Source organism: Monomorium pharaonis, chromosome 2, assembly GCF_013373865.1.
Source record: "Monomorium pharaonis isolate MP-MQ-018 chromosome 2, ASM1337386v2, whole genome shotgun sequence".
NCBI lineage: Eukaryota > Metazoa > Arthropoda > Insecta > Hymenoptera > Formicidae > Monomorium > Monomorium pharaonis.
In genome coordinates, this window is record NC_050468.1 from 8,314,211 (window position 1) to 8,335,525 (window position 21,315).

Below are 21,315 nucleotides of genomic sequence, written 5' to 3' on the forward strand. Positions count from 1 at the left end.
ATTTCGCAGTTGCGTTTGAAAAAGTATTATATATTAATATACGAAAAATTACAAATAGTTAATTAGTATATGATTCAAATTTTATATTTTTAAATATTTGTTAAATATTTTGTCATTGAATAGTTATTGAATTTTCCATGCTTTCTTATTCACATTTGTAATATAATAATTTATTCATGATTTTTATTTCCTTAACATATTGAATTAAATTTAATTTCTCGATATTTGGTACTAATTTCACAAATATTTCAAATTTAATCGTGGTTTTAAATCAATAAAATTGAAGCACTTACCAAAAATTTGCAATGAATATTTTTACAAACTATTATATTTTTAATTTTAAAATTATTCAATAAAATAATCCAAAAAGATCTATTTTAAAATATTGTAAAACAAAGATTAATATATGCGTAATTTTATCATAAAAACAATAATATTGTATCAATCATACTAATTTTATTTCAATAAAACGTTTTAGAAGAAATGTGGCAATAAAGATCATAGTATCAAAAAATAAACTTTGTATTGATAAAATATAATGAAGACAATCGCGCAATAGATTCTAATATAAAAAAATTAATATAAATGTATTATATATTAACGTAACTCGTAAATAACTGTCATTTACAAGCATCGATATAACATTTCTTATGTATAATTAATATTTACACGATTAAATAAAATAAATTAAGTTTTGCGTGATTCTTATAAATATTTCGAGAGTTATTATATTTGTGAGCAAGATCGATTAATGTTATTCTTGTGTCGCTCCTTAATTATAAATAAATAAGGATTTTATATGATGTTGAATTAAATGCAAAAATGTAATAAAATTTTCTTTTGCTAATTAGTATGACAAGTTTGTCATTACAAAATGTATATGCAATCTAAATGAGCATGATAATATATTTTGTTATACTTGCATTTTTGTTGAGTATTCCTAGTTGGATTTGTGACAACAATCTGGTGAATGTGACTTTAATTGTGTGAAGTGCGTGCAATATATATAAAATTAAATAATTTTTGTGTGAAGTCATTTAATTGTTAATTTATAGATACAATTCCTCATCTTCAGTTCGAAAATGTCGTAAAACTTATGTAACAATATGACTATAATTAAAATTGTTCGCAAATTATTTTCCAGCATCTATTTTCCATTAAATTGCACTTTTCTTCAATGATAATACAATCTAGATTTTTAATTGCAAGTTTTGCAAAATAATTATATCTTTTTTTATATGTTACGTATTTCTGATTATTTTTGTAGATAAATAGGCATGAATTTTACTTAAATAATTTCTAAATATAGCATAATTATTCCAATTATTTTTTGGAATATCTTTGTTTTAATTTGTCATGAGACTTTTGCAGATATTAAAGAAATTTAAACAAATTTTTTAAAATTTGTAGAATAATATTTAATTATATATTTTACAATAAAATGCCAAATGTTATAATTTATTACAAATAAGTTGCAGATACTGTATGTTGCCTTGCTTGAAATAATAGAATAAGATAAATATTATGAAGTATGTGTGTGTGGAATATAAAAGCTGGAAAAAGTAGAAAATGTGTTGCATATATTAGAAATTATCTACTGATGAAATAGATTTTATAAAAAGTAAATGACTTGCACGTCAACTTGTTATCGTCATTAGGTAATAAATACATAGTAGATTTTTTCGATTCGCTTGCACAAGCATTTCTATCGGGTTATCGTCATAATTTTATCTTGTGCATTTTGCCTCGAATAAAATTAAATAGCAACACTGACTCTTGGAATCAATCTTGCGGAGTGTGTGTTCTTGACTAAAGCTCGAATAGTTGAGTCACGTTTTGCATATCATTCTAGATCGCTTGACAGTAGTTAAAAATGTTCAGTTTTATGTAAAAAGAAACAAAATTAATTATTTAAAACTTGTCAAGCGTAATTATTGTCAAATATCAAATGGTACAAGTTAAAAAATCGCTAGAAAATTATTAATTTTAGTAGTATATAATATTTTTTGTAGTACAAATAAACTAATACACTTGTTTTTACAGTAAAAGACGAAAAGTAATTTAGCAAAGTATTAAATTATTCTTATATCTTAAAATTATGTAAAAATGTGATCATAAAATTATTATATAAGCTAAAAAGTCGCAGCTTCTAGAGTTATATTTTCAAGATGTTAAAATATTTCTATTTATTTTAGACACATTGTATTTTTAAGTACATAATACTTTGCAATGTATTGTTTTCATGACGACATTAACGATATAATGCATGCCCATGTCAATCTCTTTGACATAATACGATTTGTTTAGTTTTTCTTGTAAAAGATATAATTTCTACGATGATACATATTTGTTTCATGAAAAACAACTCTGTACTCCCGAGTCTGTTATACGCTTTTACATAAATATCATTTTATCAAACAATGCATTAATGAAACTGTCTATAATTAAACTTCCAATTGTCGCGCAAAGTTCGGATTGATTAATTATTTTCATATAATATTTCTGACGTCCTGATCCAATATCGTCATATTTTGCAAAATATGATATTATATTTTCCCGCGCGACAGATATTGTTGACTAAACGGCGTATGGATATCGATTAACCGATATATCTGCTAGTACGTTCGTCAAACATCACTTTTAATTAAACGGGGCTAGAAAGAGGACCCTTTATTGTAGCTGGCAGTACGGCTACTTTTGTACGCAGATAGAATTCGACGTCAGAAAGTTAAAAAGTACTTTTCGCTTTTTCGAGATCCGCTATAAAAGGTCGATGACACACACATACATAATATCTTATAATCGTATATCGTGTATTTATATACGTATATCGTATATTATAGAAAGTTTAGCAAATATATAGGTGGCCGAATTAAGGAGACTCTTTCGGATCCTAAAATTGTTTATTCTTTAAATGTCTTAATCTTTCAAGGCTGCATGGTACGATCATTTTTAACATTTACTTTTTCACGCTATTGCGTGTACTACGGTTGAAAATAATTTTCTTCTAAAGCCCTTGATTAATTTTAACCTACCTTTCGGCAGTATATATATATTTATTATTATTTAAAATTATTTTTGTTAATTTCTACTCTTTTTATGCAGAACTATGCGTGTCAGAAACTTTATTTCCTAATTAGAAATTTGTTATATCATCTATGTTTTTGAAATACCTCTTTATCTTTGGAATACTTCTTTAAATTTGTAATTTTGTAGGAACTTTTGCAGGCGTTTATAAAAGAGAATAAGAGCTCTGTTGTTTGAAATAGTTTATAAATTTTGGTCTCCTTAACTTGCCAGAGAGATACGTGTTTTTTCTCTGTATATATATTTTTATATATAATTTATCAACAGTCGCAATTGTGCGCCCGTCATGGCGGGTTTGTAAAACCTACCGTGCCTCTTATCGCAAATTTATATAGCAAACAACAAAATTTTTTTTACGCAACATTTTTACGATCAGTCGATTATCGCAAGATTAATGCCATCGCGATATCGTTACGTAATCATGTCACTAATCGAACTACACAACAGCAACAAACGTATATAACAGGTCGCTAATTTATTAACGGGCATGTAAATCGGATATTCAAATAAAAAAACGTGACGTTAAGAACGATTGTACAACATGATTGTTTCTGCTTTTGCGGAGAAGCTCTTGTTCAAAAATCTATATCGTGGCATAAAGATAAACTATGAGCGTAACGGCAATGCAGTGAGCAGTCTCGCAGGAAACGAATCTCCTGGATTCTTTCTTTCATCTCAGGCGGGACAATCACGTTGTTCGTGGATTCATATCGCGATTCTCTACAGCTGACTACATCGTAAAAAAATCCTTCTCGCCCGCGTTTTATCGCTCTTCTATCATTCGACGTGGAAGACGCCTAAGTCTAACCGACATGTGTTTGTAAAAATAGGCAAGTCTTACGCGCGCTATGTACGGGTGCGTCGTGCTCGTCGCCGGGATTACTCCTTTTCCTCGTTCTCTTGGCTTTCCGCGCCCAGCAAGGTCGACTCGTGCTCCTCGACCTCCGGCTCCTCGACGTTCTGCCCTGCACGTCTGAACGCTTTACGTGCACCACGTTGCACGTGAATCATCAGGGCGATTAGGCCGCACGCTGTTGCGCACATTCCTCCAAAGATTGCATAAACTGTTATCATCGGCATGTGGTTTACGGCCTGCAATTCAATAAAATGACGTTACTTACATAGCAACACCTTTAATATACTAATATTTTTAGATATCTATTGTGTGCATAGCAACATCTTTAACGTACGAGTATTTTTAGGTTTCTACTGTGTGTCACACTAAAAAAATCACGCACTCTTTTTTGTCTTATATTTTTTATGTTTTTATTAATCTTTATTATGTATATAGGATATTTTTATTTCACTGAAACGAAATATTATATATCAAATGTTCTTTCCTCTTCTATACAATTTTATTATTTATGAAAAATGTATCGAGACAAAAAGATTTAGCCATAATTGAATAAGACCCATTTTTAATTTTAGTTGGCATATATTGATCTACATTCTCCTATTAAATTATATTCTTTATGACAAATTAATACATAATTAATGTAGAGAGTAATGCTAATTTAATCAATAGTATTAATGTGAAAAATATGTTTATTTAAAAAAATACACTAAACAAATTTCTTGATTATACTAACAAGAAGTATATACACAAAATGTATTCTATAATATTACCAATTCTGCTTATAATGATTAGATTTCTATTTCGTCAAAATGTTTGATATATAGAGTTAACAATAAGTGTCTGATCTATACCTTTTTAATTGAATCCATCAGATTTCTAATTAAATCTATCAGAATTTATGTGTGCAACCCAATTTTTTTTCTCGTAGATCAATGTACAAATCAGAATTAAATTTATAAGATATTAAAAAACTATTTAAGGAACGCAAATTAAGTTACGGTAAAGTAAAAAACAAAATCAATGATTAATTCTATTAGAATTTTTAGATTTCGTTTATTTTAAGGCTGATTGGGATGCAAATTGTTAAATAAAGTTTCTTCTGAAATCGATTGTTCACCGACGGTTTTAATTTGCTATTAGGTCAAGCGTTGGCCTACAGCTTTGCGTGCACGATAATACGTTTTCGTCGGCTCCTGTTAGCTATCGGCGCAATAACCTGTTTGAAATTCTGATTTGTGCATCCCGTAATGCACGGAATTCACGATAGTGTTCTGTTTAATACCACTCTGTTCAAGTTATTTGCGTCCGTCGTTCACGAAATTTGATTTAATATTTCGATCGATACGTGTAGTAATCTATCATGTGTTATGCAATTAACATGTAAGTACTTGCGATCGATTTAATAAATTGAAAGTATGTAAAGAAAGTACGTAAGATAACAATCTCTCTAATTTTTTGAAGATAATATATTGGCACACAGAAAGAATTGGTTTCTTTTTACAATTCATAAAAAATTAACTAGATACAGATCTAAAAATGGCTTTGACTAAACTCAAAATAATAGTGTTAAACATTCAAACTGATTGCTGTCGAAATTTTTCGCTGCATTATTACAACAAAATTATTTTTAGATCTAAGCTAAATTTTTAAATATTTTGACAAAACCGTGTAGTTACGTGCAAAGAAAAATAAGAATAACTCTAGATTAAATAAATTTTAATTGTTTTGAGAGTAAAATGTATTTTTTAATTATATATAGATACTATAAACTTCATATTTATCGTCTCTTTTTACTGCATTTTTTAAATTACGAAACTTGCATAATTTTGCGATCTTCATCAATGACGTTCGTGTAACATCGCGATCTATCTACATTGTTTCTTATCCTTTGAGAAATGAATATTCATCAGAAAATGTTGTTACTCTCTGTTACCCCAGTTACCGCTTAATATGCAAAATACAAACCGGCAGACACCGCTGTGTCTGATAACTACCGAGTCGGGCACCGGTAAATATATGAATTAGGAGGTACTCAAGATCCTATTAATTCTCTGTGCATCCTGTGCTAGTATTTTCAATTCCATAATAAAGCACTCTGTCCGTAAAAGACGTTCTGTGTGGGACGCGTTGTAAAGTAGAGCGCATTACTGCATGTGTTGTAGACAATTTATGAAAATTAGATAATGTGAGAGGATTTTGCTGTGAGCAGCTATTAATAAGTCTACTGAATAAATAACTAACATGAAAAAGCAAAAGTCTGATTTATGCAAAAATTATTACAAATATCTGGAAAATATTTCAGTAAAAATGTCCAGTGAACTGTTTCTCTTGCTAGTGAATTTTTAAAAGTTATCCGTTTAGTAAATTTTTATTAGTTGTAAAATGTAACCTCTTAATGAAAAGTGAAAACTTTGCCTTTTTGCAAAATATTACGGTACATTTTAAACAAGAATGAAATTGTATTTTTTCTATAAACGGCTAACTTATTTTGCACAATTACTTTTTCCTAATAACGTACGCGTAGTCTGCGCAAAATCTTTAAGTGCAGCGCAAGCATTTTCAGGCAACGAGTAAGCATTATCGGCTCAAGGGAGAACACGCGGCTGTTATATTGATTGGCCGGTGAGGTCGAGGTATTATAAGAAAGCAACTTTTTCCTTTCCTGTAACTTTATTTTCGCGAAAATCTCATTATAAAGTTTAAAAATGGAAGCAAGAGGAAAGAAATATACGTTTTACATATTTATAAAAAAATATCATGGAGTGTTATTAAGAGACATTTCGTAGAAACCGTTGCGTCACATTCTGCAGTTCTCTAAGAATGCAGTTAAAGTACGATTACTGTTCCGAACATGCGGGAAAAATAAGGACTCTGAGCTTCTTCGTCTGCTTTTAGATTCACGAACATGCTCTGCCTATTGATCGGACAAAGTGCTTCAGTTTTAGATGTCTTTGGTGCAACGCGATCAATATTTATACACGATACGAAATTTCGACTTAACGGTCGGATGAGCTAAATTTGAAAATATGAGAAAGATGTGCATTCAGAAATAATATACTATATCTTGCAGTTTAAGCCGGAAATATAAAATTATCCTATAAAATTTTATCTTAAGGGAGTTCCACTGCTAAATCAAAATAAACAGTTTTTCGTGAAACTTTGTAGAGAAGTTTAAATTAGTGATATAAATTGACTGTCAAAATTTCTGAACTAATTAGTTATTTAGATATTAAATATTTTATTAACATGGGCTTTTAATCGATACATTTTCAGGATTTTTTAGTTTTTATTGTCGTATTGAACATAGAAGTAATGAACAGATGTTAGTGAAACAATAATACATCTTAGCTGTCCAGAAAAGTACTGTTAAATTTTTGAAACGATGCACTTGCTCGTTTGAGTAAAATAATTGATAAGATAAAAAGTTTTTTTTACAATAAACGAAGTAATACAGCACGTAAGTGTGGTAAATGTGTGCTAGTGATATAACATGAATTTCAAATTGTTGTATTTAGTTATCTAAGGGTGATATAATAGTGAAAAATGTTTAGTCTCAATTTTTTAAAAAATTATTTTACTAATGAATGTAGTACTTTATAGCCGATTTTTTTCTTATATTCATTATTAACTTTAGACCATATACAGCAAAAAAAAGAAGGCAACAAAATAGTCATTTGAATATTTTTCTTTACTTGAACCCCTGTGCCACTTGTGCCGGGCCTGAGCAGAGGAACTCCCTTAAAGTGTAAATGACAGTAACAAAATGAGTTTTCGGATTAACCGATATAAACTTAGAACCAGTTTAAAATTAAAAATGTAAAAATTCCTAACGGATATTGAATTAAAAAATATCTTGAGATGCTTATTTGAGCAGTAATTAAAAATTTCTCTCTCTTCCTCCTTCTTCTTCTTTAAAGTCTGCTTTTTAAATAAAACATATATAAAAGTTATATATATACATATACACAGTTACATATGTATATGTATGTATATATAAATATATATAAGACAAAGTAAAACGTTGAAGCAGTTAAAGGGCCTTGTTCAAATAAGATAAAGATAATTAGAAAAATTTACGAAAACTGTAAATTCAACAACAATACGAGAAGAAACAAAGCTTATCTAAGAAGATGCTTTACAAGGCAATTCCGGGATAAAAAAGTAAAACCGGCAAGAAAACGGTAAGTTAGCAATTTTTGCATAAGTGATCGATGCACTCTATCAAAATGCAGGACATTCCAAATCCCTTTGCCCCCCCCCCCCTCCAACGCAACTCCCTGAGAACGTACGAGCGCTCGATCAAGAAATACGAGCACTTACGAACACTTTCCACGTCTTGACGTCGGAATCGGAGGGCTCGCCGAAGAACCACTTCTGAGACCAGGGTTTTATCGTGCCCTCCGGGGTTTTGAATATCAAGCCTTCGAGACTCAGACGTGGCGCGAGGACGCTGGTGGTGATATTGCCCTTTTTGTAGGAGGCTATCCCCGCCTTCACGTACATCTGCGGTATGGTCTCGTTCTCTCGCAGCTTCAGGGTCACCCTCGGCATTTTCGGCTTTTTGGGCGTGCTCAGCGTCTTCGCGTTCTCCGTCGTGCCGCTCGAAGACGCCTTCGATGTCGTTGACGATGCCGAAGAGATCGTTGTCGACGGTAGAGCGGAAGTCATTGCCATTTGACGGTCTCTCGTCGACGTTTCTATGCTCGAGATCACTTGTGTGCTGATTTCCGGCGCGTCTGAGAAGAGAAAATTATCTAAACTTAGTCGATAATAACATCAGCTTAGTTGGAAAACTGATAACACAGCATCTCGATGAATTATATTACGGCTCCAATATTTTACTTAAAACTGAATTATTTACCCTTATTTTACTCTCATCATTTGCATGTTTTATCGCAGTACTCCGAGATATTCTATCAAAGAAAATTAAATTTTGTGCTCGATTTCATAATGCTTATCTTAATTTAAGCAAAGAACAGGGAAAATTTATAGACAAAGTATTAAAAATATTATTCTGTTATGTTACTTAAAAAAAAATATTTTAGTTCAGCATAGCATTATAGAATTAATTTTACAAAAATTATATCTCGTATTGTTTAATCTATAATTAATGAAATATTACTACAAAAATCTTATCATTTCTGTAACATTACGATAATTACATTTGCCTTCCTTAAGAATTTTAGACAATACCTGCTAATGTAGCGTCATCAACCATAGCCTCCTCCTCCTCATCATCACCCCGGAGAATTACATTAAAGGAGGTCGTGCCATCTTCGAGGTCTTTCCTCCTTGTAACCTCGGTCGTCGATACCGTTGTAGTTGAAATTCTATCTCTGTTCTTACCCTCGCTGACATTTTTCGTTTGGTTTCTCGACGTGTTCTTGACTGGCTCTGCTCGGCTAATCGCTCGCATCGTGTTGGCGAAGAGGTTGTGATCGTTCTGATTCATCAGGAACGGTGTGGCCACGCAGGACAGTATGATCAGCACCATTATAGTGGCCATCGTGTACTTGATGATCCTCGGCCGGGGTTTGCCGGAAGCCTGCGGAAATCCGCCGGGCGAGAACTGATCTGTCTGTGGCAGTATCGTGTACTGCAGACTGGCATCGCCTTTCCGCACTGTTTTGTACATAATGATTCAACCTGTCGGGATAGAGATCTTGTTAGAGATACACGGCGGCGATCCGTGAGCTCTGGCCGGAAATATATGGTTCTGTCAACCGAACGGTCTCTCGTATTTATTTTCGCGAGCGCGACTATTCAGCGCGGGATTTTGCACTGTAATCGGAATATTCAGGTTTATTGGGGAACAATAGAGGAAGGAATGAATCAACAATTTATAGTCTTTAAATTGAATCTGTATACTAAAAACGAAATGGAAATTAAATTAAATCTCAATTTTATACGCAGGAAATTTTACTGCAAAATTAAAATGTATTCAAAAGATAGTTTTTCTGAGAAATTTTGTTAACAGGCTCTTCTAATATTTAACTTTTATAATAATTTATAAAATAAATTGTAGTATTAAATAATATTTATATAAAATCAATTTTGCATAGAATAGCATAAAACAATAATTTTATTTCTAATACATCATATTCTATATTTTGCAATAAATTATTTACACACCATTGTGCACTACAATTTATTGATTCGTTTTTAGAGTTAATATAAAACCATACATATACAAAAACATTTTGTCATACATCATAATAAAATTATCATATCCATATCTTTTTTTTCACAGAGATTGATCTGCAGATATTATTTGATTATCTTGTTCTTATTCAGGCAAATTTAAAAATCTATTTTAAAATTGACATAATTTTATCATGTTATAAGCATTGACCACAAAATCGCAAAATCAAAATAGAAATTTTTATAATATAATAGAGATAAAAATACACGCGTTGCTAAGTAATTTATAATTTCGTTAAATTATTAATCTTTCGTTAAATCGTTGCAGTATAACAAAAAAAAATCTGTCTATAACAGAAATTGGCATTATAATCATGAGTGGTTCAAATTAATTTTACTATAATTTCTCGTTTAATCTTTATATTAGAATAGTTGCATTTATTATTAAAATACAATTATTCCGATATAAAGATTAAACTACTCTATTATCATTGTTGCTAATTCAAAGTTTCTGATTTCAAGGAAGGACACAAATTTATTTATTCCCAACCTAAGAATTAAATTGTGACTAAATGTCACAATAAAAGTTTTATAAATATATTAAATATAAATTTTATATAAACACATCAAATGCAATAAAATGCCTAAACGCAACATTGAATTCTAATATATTATCTTACATAAAATAAGATTTTTATAAACATAAAAAAATTGATACTCGGGACAATAAGTTTAGGAACTCAACATGATAGATAATTATTTTAATCAAGATGATTGAGTTATCTAGCACTCCGTTTCCTAACGTGAGGTTTATATTTCATACATAATTATTCGAATTCCCAAAAATTTCGTTGTTCTGTAAAATAAAAAAAAGTTAGCGTGTTTGTGTGAGCTACTAATGTCACGAAGTAATAATGTTCTTAAATAATGTTTTTTCCAGAAAAATGTTTGCAAAATAATACTTAATCGGTATTAAGTTTACAACTTTTTCAAAACTTTTCCAGTGAAGAGTTAATGAATAAATTAAAAACTTAATTAAGTCAGCTCAAGCTCATACTTTTTTACGGGGATATTTTCTTGCATAACGAATTACTGCATTAAATATGTATTTTATACATAAGAAGGAAAAGATGTTACAGGAATGAAAGATAGAATAAAATGTGTAGAAAGAGAAATTATACAGAACATTTGTTTCTTAATTCATAATTCAGCGCTTCTTTTGTCGGATTGTTTTATAAGAGAATTTTCAAATTACCATAAATGTCTCTTGTGGATCTTTTTCAAGAACTGTCAGTTTTTGGCATAGGAAAAATTCATAATGTAAAAATAAAATTAATTGAATAATATTAGAAATATAGGACTACTTTTTGAATGTTTAAAAACGTTTTAAAGTTTTATTCTATTATAGAAGAATTAATAATATGTACCATTCCCACAATATTTGCTATTAAAGGTTTCGTGAGTCTTGCAATACATTTGCAATAGAATTAGTAGGTCGCTTATATAAACTTTAATCATAAAACAATATTTAATTAAAGTACAAAGCATTGCAGAAACGAAAAGCAATTGAATTGGTTCGCACAGAAAGAGCTTGACATTTAAAAGCTGCATTGTTCAAAGCATATCAACAAGTTCGAAGATGCGAAAGGTCAAAACTGAAATATTCGCGATTAATGAATATCTCTGATTTAACAAAAGCTTGACGTGCATGATCGAAAATGAATCTGCAATGAAATATGAGCATCAGTCCATTTAATTAGGCATTTCTCTCTCGTTTATATTTATGGAGTAATTCGTTTATGAAAAAAAACTTCTATTGTTTAATGTTAAAGAAAATAATATAAGGATAATTATATAAACAATAATAATTAATATAAAGATAAATAGCAATACGAATATAAAACTGAAATTAATACTTATTGAAGATCTTTCAATCTACCACACATACTTAAATTACATTTTTTATTGTAACGATCATAGAAGCAAGCATACTTGCAGTATACACGATGCTATTGAAGTTACGATGAAGTATATGTCTGGCAAATAAACACAACACACCGGAAATTAGTGCCAAAACGGCTCAATTACACTCCGTTTAACCGGTGTCGACGCCGACAGGGGCTTGTTTAAAAAATTATTACTCGAAGGGTTATCGAGCGCTGTCGAGCGAAGGAGACCGACGGCGAACGCTCAACATTTTCGTGATTAACAGTTAACGGTTTCCAGGGCTGTCGCTGCACGCTGAAAGTTTAACCGTGAACAATTTTGATAAACATTAATAGCCTTTCTCGGAAAATAGATAAATTATTCCCGACGCATCTGTCTGTTGAAGAAAGCTGATTCGCGAGGGGAAAGCGATAACGAGGGGAGGAAGAAAGCTACATCGGGATCACAGATGTGTCGGTGTACTCACGATATGTGAATGGTAATCGAGGATTTTCCCTTGATTTCTCCCTGCCGGTCTGCTGTGTCGGCGTATACACGACGATCCGGGACAGGCAGAACCTCGCCTGTGAGGGAAACTCACAGCTGGAAAATGCGCAGATGCGGTCCGACGGCGATGACGACGACGACAACGGGGTGCGCGCGTCGGCGCATACGTCAGCTTCTGACTGCCGGAAGTTGGTTCGAATATTGCCGAGAGACGGATGTCCGCGCGCGGGTTCGTGGGGCCAAGGGTTCAAGGACGTATCAGAAGGTGTCGACCGTGAACTTCTTTCGATGCTCATGCCATCGAATTTTAGGCGTATTTTCGCCCGGCGCTGCCGCCCACGCGCGCTTGTTACTAAGCGAGGGTTGATCGATAAGGGAAAAAAGTTACGCGTTTGCTGTTTGGTATTTTACGAGTTAGACTGATAAAGTTAAAGCCTAATAAAGAGATTTCGATGGAAAATTCGGAATTCATTATGACTATCGTTATTAAACGTTTATTAGTATTTATACTAGTAAATAATTTTTTTTAATAGTGTGCGTAAAATTTTTAAATAATTATTAATATCAGTGTATAAATAATCAATTTTATTTGTAAGAAATATTTTTCAATAATAATAAAATATATTAACTTAAATAGATTATGTACAGATAGCGGTATAAATTCTTTATTTAATTTCATACTATGTTTAGCTTCTATAATTGATTTTAATTAATGTAAACAAATTTTTATTTTCAAGGCACAAATAAAGAATTTGGATATTTGGACTATACTTTATTGTGGTATATAAAATATATATAGTCTATCTAGGCCATAAAAATATACTCAACATTAGTAGGAACAGCGTTTTGTACATAACAATGGAAGACATTGTTATAATTGCGTAACGAGCCGCAAAATTAAGTTCTGTACGGTTTTCTACAGTTTCCTTATTTATGAAAATTTGAGAACACAATTAAGTTGAGTGAAGTTTTGGTACGTTGTAATGCCGTAAAATTACACATAATTACAGCTTTATTGCATAGTAGGCATCGCCGTCGATGACGCGATGTCGGTAGCATCGCTAGATCTCCATAGCTGTGTTATTGTCTTCGTTTGTGTGTGGAAATTTACGCCCTAAAATAAGATTAACAAAAGCGCGTGTTATTATATCATTATGTATTACCTCCTTTTTGTATTCAAAAGATCTCTATGTATTGTTTACTATCATGCTAAAATAACATATTTGCAATAATATATAAAATAATATATAAAAAATTATTTATCGAACAGAACAATTTCAATTTTATAAAAATAAAATATATTTTTGTTCATATTGCTTTAGCTATTTTAATTACTTTTAGAAATTTCAATTAGCTTAAGTAATAATAATTAGGTGTTATTGAAAAATTATTATGAAGAACTATAAATACGATGTAACAGATGGACAGATTCATAAAAATAGAGTCAGTAAAAGTTACAAGTACTCACGTATTTTCCGTAAAAGTGCATATCGCCGAGGAAGGAACCTTTGTTGCCGGTGAAACTGAACATTGGTAGGGGGACGGGTATGGGAACGTTGACGCCGACTTGGCCAGCTTCGATTCTGTTCACAAATGCTCTGGCTGTCGCGCCATTTGTCGTGAAAATTGCCGTGCCATTGCCGTAAGGATTTTTATTGATGATGTCGATGGCCTCGTCGGTAGTGTCAGCAAACACGCACGATAAAACGGGCCCGAATATTTCTTCCGTGTAACATTTCATTGTAGGCTGTAATGTGCATTTCGGTGATGTAAATAAAATGGACCAGACATGTTAAATATACGTTAATTAAAATACAAGACGACTTAAAATGTTATGAAACTTAAGTTAAAAAAGATTTCTGTTAGTAGATAAAATTCTCATACACACACAGATATAAAAAATAATGCAATTTCTGAAAACGCTCAGAAAATTCCTATTTTATACATTTTTTTTTTTTTATTTACAGTAGTTTAAAGCTTGGACTTTATTAAATTTCTAAATTGAATTTTGGCGGAGTTAATTTTACCTTAACATTAGTTAACACTGTGGGCCCAACAAAGTTTCCATTTTCGTAGTCGGGCACAACAATACCCCTTCCGTCGAGGGCCAATTTCGCGCCGTCTTTAACACCGGATTCGACCAGTTCGCTGATCCTCAGCTTCGCTTGCGGCGATATAACAGGCCCTAGATCCGTACCGGGCACGTGACCGGCGTTTACCTTCAATCTCTTCGCCGCCTCCACCAGTTCGGGTATCCATTCCTTGGATTTACCAACGAAGATGGCCACCGAAAGCGCCATGCATCGCTGCCCAGCGGCGCCGAAAGCCGCCCCGGCGATTTGCGACAATGTTTTGTTCTTATTCGCGTCTGGCAGAACGACGCAATGATTTTTAGCGCCCATGTTGCACTGTACCCTTTTGCCATGCGCGCTGCTCTGCTTGTAAATATACTTGCCCTGAAAATTGAAAAATTAGTTTATTTTATTACTATTCATATCACATTATATATAGCTTATTTTAGTTATTAGGAACGTTTCTATGGCAAACTGCACACGAAAAATACATTTTAACAAAAACAAACCGTGTCTAATAAAAATAACTTAGATAAATTCTAATAAAAGCAAAAGAAGGACAAATTCTCAATTTGCGGTAGTGCGGAACATTCTCTCTATACCTGATCTCATTTTTCATCTTTGCTTACCGCTTGATCGGAACCGACGAACGAGACAGCCTTAATATCGGGATGCTCGCAGATAAAGTCCACAGCTGCATGTTGGCCGTGTATTACATTTAAAATACCAGCTGGTGCACCGGCTTTCGTGAAGAGATCAGCGAGGATCATAGACGCACCTGGTACCCGCTCCGACGGCTTCAGGATAGCGGCGTTTCCGCATGCGACCGATATCGGAAACGACCAAAGCGGTATCATCGCGGGAAAGTTGAAGGGACAAATGGATGCGGTAATACCGAGGGGTACTTTGTACGAGATGATGTCCATGTCTGTAGCGATGTTGGTCGAGGATTCTCCCATTTGGAGCATCGGGATCGACGTGCACGCATCGACGACCTCTGCCACCGCATAATTGAGAATTAGTTGATATTTACGTAATCGTTTATTAAATATTGATCGTAATTACAATTTTAAATGTTACGTTTTTATTTTGCATAATTTCGATATTTACTCTTTCTTTTTTAAGAATTAAAGTGGTTTTGTGACTGTTTGCAGAGCAAACTTTTTCTGTATTTTTTAAATGCTAGTTTATTTTTATTGCAATTTTGACTAAATTATTATTAAAAAGCGATAAGTTAAATAATAAAGTGCCCGGTCTTTATTATACTCTGTGTAACAGCCAAAAAGGACTTACGAAGACCTCGAAGCACATCTCCCTCCGCGTCAGCCATGGTCTTTCCATTTTCTTTCACGAGATTCGCCGCAATCTCTTTCTATGGATAGACAAATAAGAGAAAATAAATAAGAAATGAAGATGTAATGAAATTGTATAAAATATTTGCAATTATAAAATATTTGTCACTGCCATCGTGAACGCTGATTGTAAATGTCTAGTAGCAAAGGTTCTCGCGGCGCGGCTGGCCACTGCCATCCATTACTACTGCCAGTTGCGCTACCGAACTTTTCAACTTCGCCACGCTCGTTAATCATATTTAGCCCGAATATACGATGCGTTATCACCTCTCTTCCGCTTTTCTCTACCTTTCCAACATGATATTAACTAATTAGTGAAATAACTTAAAGCAAGAATTCTTACAATTAGTAAGTTGATTTTTGCAGTTTTCAGTAGTAAAAAATCAATTAAAAATTTCCGAATTAAAATTTAATTTAGAAATGAATTATCAAATTCCTTGTACACAAAAATAAAATTTCGTATCGATTGTTACAGTAAAACCCATTGACAGAAACGAGCGTGCTATTTACACTTTTATATATCATTTGAGAATATAATTAAATATAATATTTAATAAAGAAATTGTAGAAGTAAGAGAAGTAAATTAATAATCAATTTATCCTTGTTTATTATATTATTTTTGCAATTTAGCCTTCTCTTCGCTTTTTCACATTTTCTAAATTTAGATAGATCGCGGGTGCTTGCCTTTTAAAAGATGTATGACAACTCACACAAGTATAGAGAGTTAGAGAAAATTTAAAGCTTTAAATTAAAAATGTACTGATTAAACTGACCGAGTGCTCGCGAATAAGAGCTTGGTACTTTAGCATCAAATTTTGTCTCGTTAGTACGCTGGTGTGCCGCCACTTTTCATATGCATTTCGTGCACTCTGTACCGCACTCTCCATCTCGTCCCTCGTGCATTTTGGAGTACGACACAACAATTGATTCGTTGCTGGGTCATGGACATCGGTGAACTCTGTGGCGTTTGATTCTGGAAAAATAATTTGTTGATTTATAGATTGATATGATTTAATTGTATATTTAAATTGTATAATTAAAACACACAGTTGAAAGTACGTAAGGTGTAGTTAATGTTTTATGCAATTATAATATTGCAATAATGATATTTTTTATCAGATGTATAATAATAATATTAACCTAAGAGGAATATTTATAATTATCTAATATTAAATTAATGTAAAATTATTAATGTTTATACTTTTTGATATTTACTTTTTATAAATATCTATACAATTCATAAATAGACATATATATATCATCGTAAGAATAATATAAATATCATATTGTAATAATGCAAAGTGCATTTTAGTTATAGATACATCATCTTCAACTGATCCTACATCATTTCAGTATTCTTTCGTACGTCTGTCATGTTTGCGCTGTATATACTTTGTTATGAATATTTGAATTGCATTTTGCCCATATTTCGAATCCATATGTCGATATGTATATAGAAAGACACGTTTAAATTATTGATTAAAATTGCCGAAGAAAAAATGTTAATATTTTTACACAGAAAGCCGTATGGAATTAATATTTTACAGTATTTACTTAAAAATAAATACTTTTTATGAAAAAAGTTAATTTATATTTATATCATAAATTAAGAGAAATATAAATAAAAAATAACAAATAAAAGTTTGTAGAATTAAAGTGACCATTAAAATAATTACCTATAAATTGTCCATCGATGTACATTTTAATCGTTGGGGCGGCATTGCTATAGGATCTGGTAAACCGAGTCTGTAATATTTTTATACTAATTGGTACAAAAAGATGTCACATCTTATATTTTTATTTAAATAATTTTTCCGTGCGCATTATTATGTGACATATTGTTAGAAATTAATTTCTAGATATTAATAATAAATGATATTGTTTTAATCAAATGTGATTTAAATTAATTACCGTGCATTAAATCATACATAATTAACAAAACTTTTGTTCAATAACATATAAATATACTATATTTTGAAGGCTATGTGTATGAAATATGTACATGTATTTCGCAGTTAATGCAAAATATAAGTATTAGTCTATTAAATAAATATTTATCACTCAATTCTAATAAAGTATCTTTCATTTTATTTAAAGGGAAATTTTTTTCATAAAACATTTCTCTACTGATTTTATTTACAAATTGGATTATCGTATGATTAATATGCATTGATAAATCAGTAAAGCTGCGTCATTCAAAGTATTTGAATACCTTTGAAATGATAAGCAAATTTATATGGTAGCTCTACTTTCAAGTTAATAAATATAACAATTTGCTTTTGTAAATTCGGTAACTGTTTCATCGTTTATATTATATGAAGTTAAGAAGCTTTATTGCAACACAAAAGTTATGATGTTATTCTCTCTTCACAAACGTCACAGTTAACGTCATAGAATCAATTGGTCAGACAATTGTCATTTCGTTTATTAAAGTTTATTAATAATGCATTGATATTTTCCTTCAAACAATAAAAACATTACAAAAAGACTTTATTTCTATAAATCAATATTCTAAAAATTTATTTTTAAAAATTAAATTAAAAAAATAAAATATGTTAATTTGTTAAAAAATTTTATATAAATATAAATATAAAACTTTTAAAATATATAAATAAAACAATATATAATTTTTTTTAAATAAAAAGAATCACGATTCTTAAAATTTCAAGAAAGCTCCAAAGTTTTTAAAAATATTTTTGTATGTTAATTGAAGATATTGCTTTCAACGTTATTCAGTTTTAATGGTGCACAAATGCATTTTATATATAATGGTAATCCATGCTTTAACATATTTGCTTGGGTTATTGGATTACAGATGTTTAGTTGTTATATGTACATGGTGATAAGTTTATGATAAACGCATTCGCTCGTTTAGATAACATTTGTGGAAGCTAAATTTAATTGTACCACACACGAAGATTTTTAGAACAAAATAGTTAATAAAACGCATAACAAATCCACAAATTAATTAAAAACTATTACAAAATATACTGGCGCAAAAAAAAACGAGACACAAATTTTGACCGAATTTTTAGGCAATTTTCAAAGTGATGCAACTTTGTGAAAAATCATCTAAATTACATGTACTTTTTTTAAATTAAAGGGCAAAGATACTGTACTTTGAGAATCCCTAGGCGAAAGTTTGATTTGTTAAGTGTAAGCCTTTTGTATCGCATGAAAATCAAACATGTCTTTTTTAATTGAAAGCAGTAAAAGTTTATCATTTTTCACAAATTTCTCATTAAAATCTTGCTAATATTAATCCAGATTCTTAAAGTTCATTCTTTTCTAAGAAATAAAAACATGTCGATACGTTGTTTTTTGTTGATTGCACACGAGTTTGAAATTTGCTCTGTATTTTATGGTATTTTAGCGAATAAATACGGTATTTCTTGAATATCGTGAATTTTGAGTATCAATATGACATTGATTTTATTCGTGTTTAACTCAATCATACTGCTGTCATCAGAGTGACTCGAAATGCACCACATGCGATACAAAAGGTTTACACTTAACAAACAAACTTTTGCCTAGGAATTCTCAAAGTAGAGTCTTTGCCCTTTAATTTAAAAAAAGTACGTGTAATTTGGATGATTGTTTGCAAAGTTGCATCACTTTGAAGATTGCCTAATTTGGTCAAAATTTTTATCTCGTTTTTTTGCGCCAGTATGTACTATATATTGTTTTATATTTGTATTTAATGCATCTATAATATATAATTTTTATTTCAAAAATTTTTTAAACTTATCACACATACATGCATCGACAGATACAGTACAAGGTTGTTAGTGACATTACATTAATAAATTAGCTCACATACACGCATACACATATCTGGCATACATATTAATTCTTTTGTATTCTAAAACTGCAAGTATAATAGAGGCCAGAGTATTTCCTCGATAATATAAATTCTTGGTAAATAAATCAACAATCTATTTTATCTCGCTCTCTAAATTTTATTAATTAACAATAAAATTTTTGCACAAAGTATAATAATGTTATTTAAATGGTTTTTAAAAACATAATGATATTATTAACACTTATGGGATAAAGCAGGGATAATAAATAAAGACAAATCTCACTTTACATGTCGATTTATCAACACTCGAGATTCACTATTACGAATATAAAAATAATTATTTAGATTTATGCACGCACTGAAAAAAAAATCGTTGAAGCATGAGATGCACGAAACAATTTGCAGATCGATTTTCGCGCTAACGCAGAGTTCTTGCAGTTCGTCGGATATCCACTAGATGGTCCGATTTCCTGCACTATTACGTTCAAATGCAGTCTGCAATTGCAGCTACAACGCAACGAGAATTTTCGAAGAGTGAAATGACAGTCGGCATACCGAACGCGAAGGCGACACATATTTTCGTACCTCACACTTGGCGATTTTCGCGAGGAGCGCCATGCTTTCAGTCAACACGTTCGACGGAGCTGCTTGTGTGAAACTGAATGATTCGTACCGAAAAATGACCTTGCATTTAACCGACGTGGCACACGATGTTTTCCGACAAGATAGTACATATTTGTTTAGAACATCTTGCGCGATCGATGTGGCGCGATGAGTCGAACCTAATGACTAATTGCGTAAAGAAGGAAAGATGGCCGAGAACTCGATGGTCAAGAGATCGACGTAACAAACATCTCGATTGACCGTACAATTATTTTGCAATACGATCTTATACCAATTGATTTTTGTTTAATAAAAATTGATGCATTCATGAATTTGTAAATAATTATTTTGTAATTCTCGTAAATCTTAATTAAATAATAGAATATAAAGAGCAATTATCTTTAGAGAAAAAATTCTTTGTTTCTGTTTTAAAACATATTTGAAAATACGTAATATAATAGACAGAATTTGAATATACATATTTAGATAGTGCTGGACTGCTGGTATTAAAAGCTGGAAGCAAATTAATTATTATTAAGATCAAAATGTAATCAATAAATTTATTGGAAATAGCTTTTTAAAAAAATTGTTATATCAAAAATTTGCGTTTTTGAAGTTTAAACTTTAATATGTAAATATATTATAATTAATAAATAGTTTAATTTTCTATAAATATAATTTTAATTATTTTTATTTATAAAAAAAGTAAAAATAATCAATACAAGTTTAAATATGACTTACTTAAGTATTACCTTTATCTGATAAAATGACATTCACAATGAAAACCAGCTGTGGGAAACTTGATGGCAACATTACGAAGCAGCCATTGCTGGACTTTTAATCGACGGTTCAGATGTCGCTACAATATTGTATTGGATAATAAATGCATAAACTTTTTATAATAAATAAATTTAATTTTGCTATACTCTTTACAATATTATTTATTTTAATTTATTTGTAAATTTAGA

The 21,315-nt window shown here is 31.1% G+C and overlaps 2 protein-coding genes across 4 annotated transcripts; both read right to left on the bottom strand.

Moving 5' to 3' along the window:
* Window positions 1-1,977: 1,977 nt before the first annotated feature.
* Window positions 1,978-12,652, bottom strand: LOC105830670. Its single transcript, XM_012670159.3, has 4 exons — window positions 12,498-12,652; window positions 9,137-9,589; window positions 8,264-8,679; window positions 1,978-4,179 (listed from the first exon to the last, which is right to left on the bottom strand). Exons 2-4 carry the CDS (start codon window positions 9,576-9,578, stop codon window positions 3,967-3,969), a joined length of 1,071 nt encoding a protein of 356 aa, XP_012525613.1. The 5' UTR covers window positions 9,579-9,589; window positions 12,498-12,652; the 3' UTR covers window positions 1,978-3,966.
* A 435-nt stretch (window positions 12,653-13,087) lies between these two features.
* LOC105830679 (probable methylmalonate-semialdehyde dehydrogenase [acylating], mitochondrial) lies at window positions 13,088-20,655 on the bottom strand. Of its 3 annotated transcripts, none has more exons than XM_012670171.3 (8): window positions 20,330-20,655; window positions 17,619-17,688; window positions 16,716-16,915; window positions 15,883-15,961; window positions 15,219-15,586; window positions 14,545-14,973; window positions 13,986-14,264; window positions 13,088-13,631 (listed from the first exon to the last, which is right to left on the bottom strand). In XM_012670171.3, the coding sequence occupies exons 1-8, from the start codon at window positions 20,360-20,362 to the stop codon at window positions 13,530-13,532; spliced, it is 1,560 nt and encodes a 519-aa protein (XP_012525625.1). In that variant the 5' UTR covers window positions 20,363-20,655; the 3' UTR covers window positions 13,088-13,529. The 3 variants fall into 3 exon arrangements, with proteins under 3 accessions (XP_012525625.1, XP_036138361.1, XP_036138360.1); XM_036282468.1 differs by having other exon boundaries at window positions 20,033-20,655; XM_036282467.1 differs by having other exon boundaries at window positions 20,028-20,655.
* Between the last annotated feature and the right edge of the window lie 660 nt (window positions 20,656-21,315).

Excerpts from the sequence above, each read along its gene's own strand:
- LOC105830670 (XM_012670159.3), bottom strand. The coding sequence starts at position 9,578 with ATGTACAAAACAGTGCGGAAAGGCGATGCCAGTCTGCAGTACACGATA. Across the intron at positions 8,680-9,136 it reads TGATGACGCTACATTAGCAG|ACGCGCCGGAAATCAGCACA; the intron begins GTATTGTCTAAA and ends TTCTCTTCTCAG. Across the intron at positions 4,180-8,263 it reads TCAAGACGTGGAAAGTGTTC|GCCGTAAACCACATGCCGAT; the intron begins GTAAGTGCTCGT and ends ATTGAATTGCAG.
- LOC105830679 (XM_012670171.3), bottom strand. The coding sequence starts at position 20,362 with ATGGCGCTCCTCGCGAAAATCGCCAAGTGTGAG. Across the intron at positions 14,974-15,218 it reads TCGTCGGTTCCGATCAAGCG|GGCAAGTATATTTACAAGCA; the intron begins GTAAGCAAAGAT and ends TTCAATTTTCAG. Across the intron at positions 14,265-14,544 it reads CAGTGTTAACTAATGTTAAG|CCTACAATGAAATGTTACAC; the intron begins GTAAAATTAACT and ends TGCACATTACAG.